The 13,991-nt window shown below is 39.9% G+C and overlaps 1 protein-coding gene across 1 annotated transcript in view; it reads right to left on the reverse strand.

The window, feature by feature from the left end:
- Nucleotides 1-1,638: 1,638 nt before the first annotated feature.
- Nucleotides 1,639-13,991, reverse strand: part of plxdc2b (plexin domain containing 2b) — a 111,285-nt gene continuing 98,932 nt past the window's right edge. Inside the window, exons 12-14 of the mRNA XM_008291328.1 lie at nucleotides 12,391-12,429; nucleotides 5,966-6,132; nucleotides 1,639-3,485 (exon numbers count right to left, since the gene is read on the reverse strand). Of these exons, the coding sequence (XP_008289550.1) occupies nucleotides 3,366-3,485; nucleotides 5,966-6,132; nucleotides 12,391-12,429 (326 nt within the window). The 3' untranslated portion in view covers nucleotides 1,639-3,365. The remainder of the gene's footprint in view (nucleotides 3,486-5,965; nucleotides 6,133-12,390; nucleotides 12,430-13,991) is intronic.

A 13,991-nucleotide genomic window follows, 5' to 3' on the forward strand; every position in this document is an offset into this window, starting at 1 on the left:
ATAGCATAAGGTATATTAGCATAATACATTTTTACTCTCAGAGGTAAGGAATAAGGTTCCTCTAGAATTACCAAAGTGACTGAAATCTGGAAGGTCATTAAAAACACTTAATGCTGTTCTAACGGTGCTTAGAAAACCCTCAAAGTCTATTACAATCATCTGGATGAAAACTATTCTGACCACTGCAGGTTTTTTAACACTACCGGCCGCCATCTTTGTTTTGATTGGGAAACAAGTGCAACTTGTGGGGGGAAAAAAACTTTCTGTCATAAAGAAGATTTAATATTTTTTCATCCAGATGGTTACTCTTTTGTAGAATGGGGCTTTTAAATTATCTTTTTCAAACATCGCCTTTTCATCTTTCAGAGTTATAGACATCTGTTTTTTTTTTTACAGCTACTTTTATCTGGATTAAACAGCCATTACACACAAATATATAATATAATAATATCATATATAATAACAACGGTATGCCTTTGTGAAACTTTCTTGTTTGCTTTGAGTTATTAGGTATTTCCATCATAGGCAGCACATAAGTATTGTTACCAATGATTAACCTATATGTGTTTGGTAAGTTTGTTTTCATCGAAATTAAGAAAATACCTTTTTTTTTTTTTTTGGCGATTATTGTCTCTGTATTATTTTACCCACTCTGCAACCTGGATTATAACCAAACCAGTCCTTTTCACCAGTTGAAATAGCTTTGAAAGACCTATTCAACTCGTAAAATGTTTTTCCATTTGCCAAAAAGTGACTGCAGCTCCGACATAGTGACTGAAATGGGATGAATACTTCAGCCACTTGATTTCATTGACCTGGGTTATAGTTTAAAGATATAAGATTGTACAGTAATTGCAAAAGGGGTCATTTCTATATTAAAAAACTGGAAGCAATGCAATTATTTCGCCTGATTATGAACACTATAACATTTCTTTGAGTCACAATTATTTGGTTCGAAGAAATGTTAGCGTTTCACAAAGACACACTGTTACTGCAACAGACGTAAAGTTCTGTGTATTTGCTAGTTTGACCAGAAAAAAGCAGTTGTAAACCTGAAAATAAACAAGCTTCTACGCGTTTCTTCAGATGGCAATTTGGGCCTAATACTGGTTGCCACAAAATGCTGACGTTTGAAATGAACTTTTCTTTTTAATGCAACACAACAAGCAAATGCAACTTTAATTTGTGGGCTAACTACACACCTTGCTCCTTTACTATTGTAGTTGTAGTTAGCCAAGCATGCTAACAGTTGCAGATTTCATTACCGCAGTGTTTCATAAAACATAATTCCAGTTTACTGCTTTTTTATGCCCGGTTATGGTTGCTGAACTATGATCTGACAGTCGCAGTTGAGCGGAAGGGTTTAGCAAATGGTCAACTGTTATCAAAAGTGTATTTTTAAGTACATCCGTGATAACTACACAGTTTTATATAATGTTAAAAATGGCTGCAAAACACCACTATAACCAGTAAACCCATAGAGCTAGCATTACTGGTTAATGGCTGCTGAGTAGTGAGGTGTGAAGGCTGTGGGGGAGGTTGAGGTAAATATAAAAAGAAAAATCTCTCAGATGCGGATTAGTCTTTGGTCTCAATGTGATGGCGACAAGGTGTGAATACAAATAATCCAGATGACTGTTAAGCTTCTTTTTTTTTTCTTCAGCGTAGAACTTTATGGATGTAATATTGCACGTTTTATATCTTTCAGTAGAGTTCCAGGATATTGATCTTTCTCTAAAATGAGTCTACAATCATTGGTGTAAAACAGGATTTTTGCCTTGAAATATTTAACAGTAGAAATGAGCGTTTGAGTTGTGTACTGATCTGTGACAGCGACGACTGGAACAGTATTCACATTTAAGTAAAAAAGTAGAGAAAAAAAGGCCACTCATAAAAAATAAAAAAAGTTTTTTTTTTCAGTACCGTCACTGCTATACTACAAATGTTTGCCATGAGTTACCTGAATCTGCAAATGTTTTGGCCTTGGTATGTACATTATTACGTTGACACGGACGAGCCAATCATAACTGTTAAACGTGGACACAGAACTGGTGATGCTTGGCAACATAACTGGAAAAAAAGAAAAAAAAAAGAAACCACACTGTAAAATCAATAAAACATCCAATCAGACCAGTGTGTTTTCTGGCTCACACAACCTGTATCTGATACCTAAGAGTAAAAATCAAGAAGAATCAACCGTGCAGAGCCAGCTCAAACATATGCACCCATAAAGCAGGTGGATATCCAGTCACTATTGTAAACTGCTCTTCTGTATGCATACACACATGAATCACTTACACTTCAGAAAATATATTCACACTCACAAGCGCCTGTCTTGTAATTTTGCATTAGTACCACATGTCAAATGAAAAAATAAATGTGCATGGAAAATAAATTGTGCAAACTCTAGTCAGGGACAAAATGGCACGGCAGTAATGAAACCAATGCAAAAAAAAAAAGAAAAAAAAATCATAAAAGAGAAGGATAGAGTGTGCCCATCACCCATTCAAAACAAAAAAAATAAAACACCAAGATTTCCTCAGCGAACAAAAATAATCTTCCTTTTTCATTTTCGAAAAAATGAAACCAGCCAAACATCGCAAAGTAATTCAACAGCGACTCTGAAAGTTCTGAGCTTTACTCCCAGCAGCGATCGATCGCAGCGACAGTTCAGCTCGCGTCATATCGCACAGCCGCAGCCTCTCTGTGCAGAGCGGGCTGTGGAAAAGTCAATTAAGCCTGCTATGGTATTGAAAAGCAATACCCACGGTCTATACAGATAAATGTGCCAACCCCCTGTGAAAAAACAACATACTGAAAGAAATAGGAAAAGAATTGAAAACCTGATGGATATACAAAGGCCTATACTGTATAACCCCACCGACCATAAAGTGGAAATCTCTGTTCACATACTCTGTATTGATTCTGAAAATATATATTGTATAAGTCACCCTGCTCCCCCCCTCAGACACACCAATATCCAGTCTAGGCAGTCAGGCTGTACAATCCCTCGATGGCAACACGATAGCAGCCGCGCAAACTCTTAACCAAACTGAGTCGATGACGTCAGTGCTGTTCCCTCCCTTCTGTCCCCGGCAGGTCAGCTCCTTGCCAACAGGAACTGAGCAATGGGATCAGTTTTCAGGGTTTTCTCACTTCCTCATGCCACTGGCTGCTGTATCCAGTCTCATCTAGCGCTCAATGGGCCGATTCCACAGTCTTAACGAGTCATTGTGTACACTGAGCTCCTCCATCGAGAAGCAGATCCCGGAGGATCCCGGTGAGAAGAAGTCCCTGTGGAGCAGGAGGGAGGAGGGCCGGCACAGGAGGGGAGGCGGCGGGGGATGTGGACGCCCCCTCCTCCCTCAGCACTGCTCGGACTCGATGAAGCCCTCCTTCTCCTGGCCCACCGGCTCCACCTCCGCGTAGGCTGGGTGTCCCGACCCTCGGCGAAACTTCATGGCTGGCCACCTGCTCGGACGTCTCTGCAGGAGAGGAGTGTAAAGATCAGAGTCAAGGTTAAAGGTTCGGGCTGAGGAGCAAATGTTTACTATATAATGCAATAAACAGACCTCATGATTTAAGCATCTGACATCTCTGACAACTTTCATGCAGCATAAAGTGCTACAGATCCAAAAATGATCACTGTGCGACTCTTTGCAGTGATAGCGCTAATAGTACTTTAAAAACTTCTCACCTGGAAACAAGGGGCGTAACTCCCATTTCCCAGAACTGTGCATTGTAAAACTTTATATCATTGTCCATAAAAACTCAAATGTTTGTCGTCATTTCTTTGCAGGTGATGCCCTTTGTAAAATCAGTAGGTGAAGAGGAAACCAAAAACTGGACAAGAAAGACGCCGAGCTTGACACTGATGTCCATGTGTTGAATAGTCTATCAATCATGAAAGTATTTGCATTAAAACAATATGTTTATAACCCACAAAGACATGGTCAACACATTTTTTGAGGATTGCTATTCAACCAAGAAGTGGGTTGCTGATTTCGAAGCAGGGGGAGCACCGAAGATGCACAAGATCAGCAACTTCGGACGATCAAGTGGAGGCCGATCACCTCATGGTCATGAATGACAGACGTGAATGTCCATGACATAGCAGGAACCATGAACATCACTTCTTTGTCTACTTTTTTGGTTTTCTTCTCACCCACTGATTTTTAAAGAGGAATGATGACAAACATTTGTGGTTTTGTGTACAGTGATATAAGCCTATAGCAAACAGTTATGCCCTAAAATGTGAGTTACGTCCCTTGCTTCCAGGTGAAGCCAAGAACTTTTGGAGCTACACTTGTATATATACACATTGTTGTAATTGTCAACAAATCTTATGAAAGCTCCTACCCCCTCGGCGTATACAAAGAATGATAGATCTGATTCCATTTGCTGATAAAACTCATCAGTGAGCCACACTCTGGCACTTGGTGGCATCTTTCTTCATTACCATAAACACACACTGTCCTCGAGCTGTAAACGCTCACTAGAGCACCAAATGTGAACTAATCTGTCGCTTGAAATAGTCCCTGAAAAATCCTCCATTTACTCGAGCTTAAGCAGCGCTTGCTAAAAACTGCAGCACCTAAAACTACATTTGTGTGACCTGCTGGGATGACATGTTAATTCATCCCCATAAAGTTTTAATTAGTCCACTTCACACCATTGTGTTGACACAAATGCTAACGAGAGCAGTGATTCCCAACCACTGTTGCAACTTTTCCTGATATGTGAACATTTCAATTAAAAAATGAATAATTTCTTGAGGCCTATGACATAAAACTATACAGTACTTAACAGAAAACAGAAAACAAGTGTGAAAAAATATGGACCAGTTCTTTCTAGCCTCATAAATGATCACCTTTAAGTGATTTTGTGACTCCTTGGGAAGGTAGTTTGTAATAATCCATGCTTGACAATGCAGTATTTACTCCCTTTTCAGTCAAGTTAACAAAAGCTGCAGTCCAGAGCTATTTTAGGGAGTCATTTAGCATTTATTAAGTTATATAAAGTTTCTAAAGGTCATCAGCAGTAATGATGAATTATCTGGGTTTTATTTTAATCCACATCAGGGAATTCCCGAGTGATAATGACCTTGTAATATCGACAAGGAGAACAACTTTGAACTTAAGGAGTCATTTGTTTTTCTGGGATGTTTGAACATCACTCAGTGAACGACACTCTAAACAGCACCTTCTCCTCCAGTTTCATCATCTCCCTCTGAAAATCCTCATGCATATTTATGAGTCGGGGACTGAGGAATAAAATGCACCGAGCTGAGTGGGTTTTTTTTTTTACACAGCTGTTCAGATGTCTTTTCTTACTGTGACTCTGGAATGTCTGAAAGTTTGAGAAATATTTATCTCCTTAAAACTCAACGGTTTGCACACATTCCTAACTTAATAATCACAATCTGGCAAATTACGACCGTCTGCATTTTTGTCTGCAGACACTATTCTTATGAATGTTGGACTGGTTTGGCGCTCAGACAAAAACGGTGAATAAATTTTCCCCGACAAAAAAAAAAAAGAAAGGATATTATTGAGGATTTGGCCTCCAAATGCAGGAAAATATGAGAATATAACAACCTATCTTCATTTTACAGGTTTATAAACAGTTCAAATAGTTTTCTTCTGTTTAATTTGTTAAAATATGACAAAACTAAGTCATGTTGTATATTGTAGGTGTTTCATTGTTCATTTGTCTGAGCACTTCAAGGATTTTTTCCCCCAATTTTGTCTTCAAGGATCGAGGCTGTTCATCAACTTTTGAACTTGGAAACAATCAGTCAATCCTGAGCTGTCAGTCTTCACATCTAAAAGGACCTTGTCATGAGATATTTTTCTCAACTTGATGTGTTTTCAAGGTCAAGGATGAGCTTTATTTTCCCAGCGGACGAGTTCATTCTGGAATCAGCCCGGTGCAGCTCATGGCCTCGTGCCAGACGGTTGTTTACCTCGATGAGGAAGAGGCTGGCTGCAGACGTCGGGTGATGGTAGATGTAGACGGTGATCAGCACTCCGGCAATCATGATGAGCATCACCAGCAGGATGCCCAGAATCAGACCAGTGTGGAGGGGATGTGTGCCTGGCACCCTGTCTACAGCACTGTCTGCCGGCATCACTGGAAAAACAAAACAAAAAAACTGTTAAAGCTCTTTTACGATGAGATGCAGACACCATCATACATGATTTTATTGTCAGGCACTGCTGTAGTTGCTGGTTTGCTGTCAACACGATACTGTGGTATTTTGGGATAAAAACATGAACCAAATGTGATGAGTTGCAGTTTTGCTGTTGGCCAGCAGGGGACACTCATCATTCATCAATACACTCACCTCCTACATGCATCAATATGACTGAAAATTCAGACTCTGCTTGATGTCACCACATTGAAAACAACAACAAAAAAACAACAAACATTTTATTTCAAAATCAAACAGTGACATTTTCAAATGTCATTCAGCCATGTATGTTTGAAAACACCTTCAATGGCTCCAATAGGGCTTTATTATGTCTTTGAAAAAGGTAAACAAAAGGACATTTCTTCCACTTTGAGAGCAAATTAAACGTCCAGGGTTAAACTGTGGGATTGGCCCTCTGTGGCGTGATTGCTCTGAAGTCTGTTTAGGTATTCACAAGCGGCTCTCTTCTCCCGCAAGTACGAGTAACAGTTAATCCACACCAAGGTTAGCAGCGCATGGTCCTGATAGGAGGAGAAAGCAGGTCTATCGATGCTGATAGAGTCCTATTGTAGCCTCCAGTCGTGGCACTGCAAACTGAGGAGGCTGTAGTAGCGACTACATAACAAGTCTGTCCTTCAGCAAGCCTGGGAAGTCATCGTCTCTTCGTCTCTACAGCACTTCATCAGATTCATATTTGAACCTCAAAGTTGGGCCAGCAGGTGCTTTGAGAGTTCTTTTGAGGATGATAACAGCGTCCTGAGAACCTACTGGGAATCTCTGTTTTCATCTTTGGGGGGCACGATTTCAGAAAACACAGAAAGAACCATCTGCAATTTGTCAGCCACGAGAATATATAGAATAAGTATAGAAGGACAAAATACAAAGACAAACCGTGTTCTCACATCCCAGCAGAGAAACACTGATCATAGCCAGGGAAAACTAATGAAGTGATCATAAAAGCAAAAGCTCGGATTCTGCTTTCATATTGTAGCTTATCTCACACAGATTTATAGCAGGTTCAGACCAGATCTAGTCATATAGCTGTGGATTTCCTCTTCTGTGCCCCCCTGACAACCTCTCCCCAGGCTCCTCCCTGGCTTTAATTAGCAGCTATAGCCACCACTGAGCTTGTCAGCCATCTCCCCTGGCTGCCTGCCTCATTGATTTCCAGCACACAGAATAACGGGTGGTAATCAAACCTGTCCCATGTGTGTGGGCAGTCACTGTGAATGTGCCGTTCTATAAGTCAGTGTAGCCACACCACAACTGCGAATGGAAAAAGAAGCACAATGTATGGATTATTTGTTGTGCTGAAACAAAACAACTGATTACCATCAATCCCCATAATCCAAAGGAAAACAGTTTTTATTGCACCATTTTGGTTTAATTAAAGCTGTGTTATACAGTCAGTCAGTTTGAAACATAACAAGTCAGGGGCTCTATTTTGTAGAGAATAACAGCTTGGCTGAGAAAATGACAATATGACATTCTTGCCATTGTGCTGAGGCTAATAAACACAGTCTGAGGGTGGTTTTTTCTGTTCTCTTAGAAAGCCATTTTCCCTGAGCTTAGCCACCAGAGATACAGTCCAAGAGCCATCTCCTGGTTCAGCTGGAAGCCCAAATGATGTGACAGACTGTTAGTCTGGGGTGTTGGAAGGTTAGCAGGGGGCATGTGGCTGAGCAGAGATGAAGGCACAATGCGATATCAACAGCCTAGCAGCTAAATAACCAGCTGGATGCAAGCAGAGACGCTTCTGTCCAGACCCCTGGTGGAGCAAAGTGCTCTGGAAGCGACACATTCATCTGAGTCTAAACCGCTAAGACAGCCTCAGTATATCATACACACTAGTTTACAGAGGGTTGTTGAGAGTCAAGACATCTCAAATAGTCTGTTTTGCTTGCGCACATAACAATAATGACAAAATGTTAAGAAAAACTTCTTGAAATGAGATGGAGTGTTCAGTCATGTTAGCAGCTTTCTGAGGCACATAAACACATAAACACTCACAGTGACCATGATACCATGCTAATGGTCAGAAGGTAGGATGTTTACCAGTTTTCACAACATTAAGTTAACTTGACAGCATTTGCACTACATGCAAAGTAAAGCTGTAATTTGAAATAAGATCATTGAAACTTCAGCCTGATTCTGAGGCCAAAATAAAAGCCAAGGAATCATCAATGACAACAGCTCATGATAATACATCCAACAGGTATTGACACATATGATTTAAAGACTTCAAATGAAAGTCTTTTTTTTCACCTTCTTCAAATATTCACATGATGTTTTATTTTACAAGCTAGACACACATCATGAATGAAACAAGCCGTCAACACCGTGGCTGAGTATTTCAACCTGGACACTGCAGTGCACCGATGACAGTCTCAAAAGTACGGATTCAGAGTTAAAGGGTTTCAAGCGCAACAAAACTAAGGAATCAAGCCTGCCAACCTGCAGCTAGGACTTTCTGTATCAATATTTTTCATCAAATCAATCTCGAACATATAAGACTGAAGTAGTTTTACAGTGTTTGAGGAGAATCATGAGCATGAAGAGAGAAACAGGGACTTCATAGATCTACACAACTTAAGTGAACCAATGATGTTGAATTATATCTAAGCTACTTTAAGATAGGGAGGGATCCATTTCATGAGGAAAAAAATAATCTAAATATACAACTTTGATACATGGAAATGAGTTTTTAGACTGGAGAGGAACTTTAAAATGATCAAAGTACGACATTAACATTTGGTGGTGTGAGAGAAAAAACCTGTAGATCCCTAAAGCATCACTGTTTAAAGATGTGCTGTAGCTAACTATTGCTTTCATGGTTAATTAAACCACATTCTTTCCAACTAATCAATTAATTGTTAATTGTATAAAACAACTGCCCTTCAATTTGCTTGTTTTGTCCAAATGACAGTCTAAAATCCAAAGAGCGGTGCCAACCCATTAGAGCCAAACAGCAAATTCTCACTCATTAAATGCTGGAGCCAGTACATTTTTGGCATTTTGTACCTCATAAAGAGCTCAGACAGGCGCCCTGGTACAGGTTCAGTTGTTGAGATACATCAGTCTTGACCAAAAATGGTGGACACACACTGGTGCCAGCGTGGCTAAAAATATTCTTCAGTATGTAATTATGGTAATGATATAATGGGAATATTTATCACTGTAGCACAATACAACGAGACGGGGACACGGCGAAGTGGCACGTCTTCTGCAGATTGAATTCATTCCTCATTAGCTTTGTCCTTATGGCTGCTAGAACCTGAGGAGACTGAGAGAGCACTAATGGAGAGCAGAGCTCTTAGGCAGCAATAAAATACATTAGAGCTTTTGAGAAAGGAGAAATGAGACCAGCGGAAACCCAGCCAATCTGTTCTTTTTCGGTTTACATTAGTGCCACAGTGGTAACAGAGGTGTACAACTGTTCCCTCGCTTGGCTAATGGTTTTCAGGAACCTAACAACACAAACTGAGCAGACCTATAATTCAGTCTCTTTGTAAACAGGTGCTGAGGAGTGGTGGTGTTGGGAAGTAACTCCTGAGAATGGTCCTGTTGTTTCTTATCTGAGCTCTCACTAATCAGCATTTTCTACTACAGCCAAGGTCAGAGGACACTTCAGCCCGAATTAGAATCAAACCCCGGCGTGATTAATTACACCTTTACAAATACAATGCGGTTATTACAGCCATAAAATCGAAACATCATCTTTGATTTGAACAACAACAAAGCTGGCATTATTTCATGCTTTATGTGTCCCTGTGCCCTCCTTGAATTTCCCTTTCACCTTGAATAATATTATTGCCAGGTATGCGGTGATAAAGGGGTTTGATGCATGAAAAAAATGCAGGGAGATATCATCGCAGCGCCAGGCGCCGGCGTAAGAGTGCTCGAGTGATGGGAGACATGCAGCGTTTGTGAAATGAAAGTGTGACAGAAGCCACGGATTTCCAATTCCTCTCAAGCAGGAAATGAAACATTTGAGAGGCTATCTAGTTCAAAGTCATTTTAGAGCTCGGATGTTTTGGACATATTAGCAAATAAAGCGTACTGAAAGAAATACTGAATTTTCAAACAGCAGCAGTAGCTGTCAAATTAGTTGGCACGCTTGGATGCAATCACTATGAAAAAGACTCAATCTCACACTATGCCATCATTTATGTTAACTACCTCCTTCCAGTCCTATAAAGCTATATCGCTGAAAGGAGGTATTTGTTTTCAGCTTAATGTTTTTTTTCTTTTGCTGCAGTGACTGGGATGAGTTGTTGCACCTTCAAAATGTTAATTTAAGCTCATTGTTAAGCTTAAAACACTGAGAAAAAAAAAAACAAACACTCTTGCTTACTGTAGAAATATCCCGTCCATTATCTATACACTGCTTAATCCTCACTAGGGTCATGGGGGGCTGGAGTCTATTCCAGCTGACTCAGGGTGAAGGCAGGGGACACCCTGGACAGGTCACCAGTCTATCACAGGGCCACACTTAGAGACAGACAACCAAGCACACTCACATTCACACCTACAGACAATTTAGAATCACCAATTAACCTTAACATGTTTTTGGACTGTGGGAGGAAGCCGGAGAACCTGTAGAGAACCCACGCTGCACGGGGAGAACATGCAAACTCCACACAGAAAGATCCCGGGTGTCCTCACCAGGACGCAAACCAGCGACCTTCTTGCTGCGAGGCAACAGTGCTAACCATTGCTCTACCTTGCGGCCCACTGTAGAAATATTTATTAATAAAACGTTTTGGTCTATTGAACTTTCCTCAGTTCAATTTACATTATTATTATTATTTATTACTATTATTTTGCAATGGGAGAGGAAAAAAGAAGGTCTGGCTCGTTTTTACTTTATTAAACCAATCACAATTGTTTTGGGCAGAGCTTAGCCCAGGATGCAGCAACGTTGTCCCAGCAAAATAGTAACGGGGGAATGTTTTGGTTGAACACACCAGAAGAGCACAGTCATTAAAATGGCTAATTTACTGACAGAAGCGAGCACTGCTTACTGCACGATCAACAATCTTGAGCAAAAGTGGAAATTATTACCGTATAGGTTACTGACTGGAGGCTGTTGATGTTGTTTTTAGTTGCAGATGATGTTTTGAAAAGTGGTTACATACAGATAGCAGATGGAAAAAAAAAACAAGTCTAAATACAGGGATTCAGACTTGAAGCAACCTAGATGCTGTACGTAGAACCTTTAAGAACATACAGTACACTAGTACAAGGAAAACATCTTCCCAACTTTTAGCTTTCGATCACATCACATGAAGCTCCTCAGCAGATGGATTTGTCACTATTGTCTTGGTGTTGCAGATGTTCAGGTTTCTACCTATCTGACTACATTATGCTAATCTTAAATTTATTTTAATCCACAATTCCACAACAACTGGGCAACACTAACTGCTGAAGAAGATCATGTAATATGATCAAAAGCTTTGTTTTGCCATGCTGTTTCCCCAGTCTAGGATTAACATTAAATCTTATCTTTTTTTTAAACTTGATTCATGATGAACAGCAACTGATTAAAAGAAAGTCTGAGTTTTGAAACTTTGGCAACTTCATCATCCAAACAAAGACAAGAAGTGTTGACTCCACAGGATGAGAACCAAATGTTTGAGATTTTTGCTTGAAAAGTGAGAAGACAGAATGTTACACAACAAAATTCTGTTTATGTAGATATTTAAAACTCCCCTCCCAAGAGATTTTCACTTTAGTTGATCGGTTTAGTTAAAAAAGCAACAGTATTCTTATCTTTTACTAAATTATAATTACCGCTACATTCTGCACTGCCTTGCAGGAATGAAGAAACGGCAAACTCAACACATATAAACACAGTAGATTGCTTTTTGAATATAAAGCATAAGTAAATCCTTCCATAACTTTTGTGTGAGCTCCCTCTACTCTCCACTGCGTTCCTCCTCACCAGTCCAGACACCATAATTGATCGTTGAAACCTTGCAGAGGACAGTTAAACATTACAGCTGGCTGCTGGATAAAGTCTATCAGCTGACTGAGCCGTACGTCCATCAAAAAGATAAAAAAGCACTCAGGGACCAATAGCTGCAGCGGTAAAATCAAACCAGGAGGCAGACAGAGCGACAAACAGAGGCATGAAAACAACAGGGAGCAGCGGCAACAACAGTTGTTGGATGAAAGTGTGAGGGACAAGGACCTACCCTGGTTGTCTCTGAGATGCAGAGCGATCTTGGTGTCATCTGTGAGGAGACAATGAGAGAAAGAACCATCAGACATGATAATCAATATTTCTCTTTGTAGTTTGTTTTTGAAGCTCTGACAACATAAACAACCCCCCGAAGGTCCCAAATGAGATTAATTCTCTTTCATTAGTGAAGCATTTTCCTTAAAATCTTATTAAAAATTCATGCTTTGAATATAATAGTTCAGCATCCATAATTCAACACATAAAAGCAGTCTGGGGTTAACCGTACACGTGAAATATGGAAATGTAGCGTGACCCACTTCTCCTCGAAGGGTAGCAGACATTTACACACACCATAGGATTCACATTATGCAAATGTGGCACATACACCACCAGATTTATTTCACTCAATGATTTAATTCAAAAGGATTTTTCTATTTCAATTTTCCAAAAAAAGAGCAAAAAGCAGCTGCAATTCATTGTCTGAAATGAGTCATTAAAAGAGACATTGTTCTGCGAGCGACCGCACAAAAATTCGGCCCGAGTCAATCCCACAGCAGAGTGAGGGTCATGAATATGGATCGTTACCTCTGCTTGAGGGATGGAAGCCACCAGGGTGCAATGCCAAGTCACTATTTACTGTATACTGTTTTTATTTCGCAAAAAGATCTGGTTAGTTCATGGAATATAGACTAGAAGTTACCAAGAATGCTCATACGTATGTTTAGGTGCTCACAAAACATAAAAGCAAACAATGTTTTTAACCATGTGTCTGAATTAATTAAAAATAATAAAGCACTGAACAAAGAAACCTGAAGTGTTTGAAGTTAGAATTCATTTATTTTAACAAGGGTCGTTCTTACAATGGATGAATATAAAACAAAAAATGAAAAGATGCTAGTTAAAACCTGAACAGCTCTCTTGACCTTCTGTCAAGCACTTCTGAGATGATCCCTATCTTCAGTTTCTATCTACAACAGAAGGAGGACCATGTGAATGTCAAGTCGGTCTTAAGAGTTTAAGACCTCTGGTTGATTAAACCCCTAAAAACTCATCATCTCTGTAAATCAAAGTTACATATTTATATTTTTTTCCAGCTCCCTTGCCTTAAAATGGCTTTGATATAACAACACGGTTGCATCCTTGAGAATGCATGAATCTATGAAGTCTCTGCACTCGACCTTCTATACAGCTCTGGCACACCAGCTCACCTACGACCTAAGACTCTACTTGAACACTGTAAAAACACTCTGCAAGGAGAGGCCCACCTGATTGGCTTCTTATGTATGAAACTACAGCTGTTTGAATTCATGTTTTTGAGCTTTTTTTTTGTATGGTGCAACTTCAAAGTAGAAATGCTCATTTGGCTGCTAATTTCACTCATGATGTGACCTTGAGCTTATAATAAAATGTCAAATGAAGATGTTACCAAGAAAAAAAACTCCTGTTTTTTCAGAGAGGGGGTCTTCAACCCATCCATCCATTATCTATACACCGCTTATTCCTCACTAGGGTCCCAGGGAGGCTTGAGTCTATCCCAGCTGACTTAGGTCGCCAGTCTATCACAGGGCTACACTTAGAGACAGACAACCAAGCACACTCACATTCACACCTACG

Source organism: Stegastes partitus, unplaced genomic scaffold (assembly GCF_000690725.1).
Source record: "Stegastes partitus isolate 25-593 unplaced genomic scaffold, Stegastes_partitus-1.0.2 Scaffold736, whole genome shotgun sequence".
In the NCBI taxonomy this organism is placed as follows: domain Eukaryota; kingdom Metazoa; phylum Chordata; class Actinopteri; family Pomacentridae; genus Stegastes; species Stegastes partitus.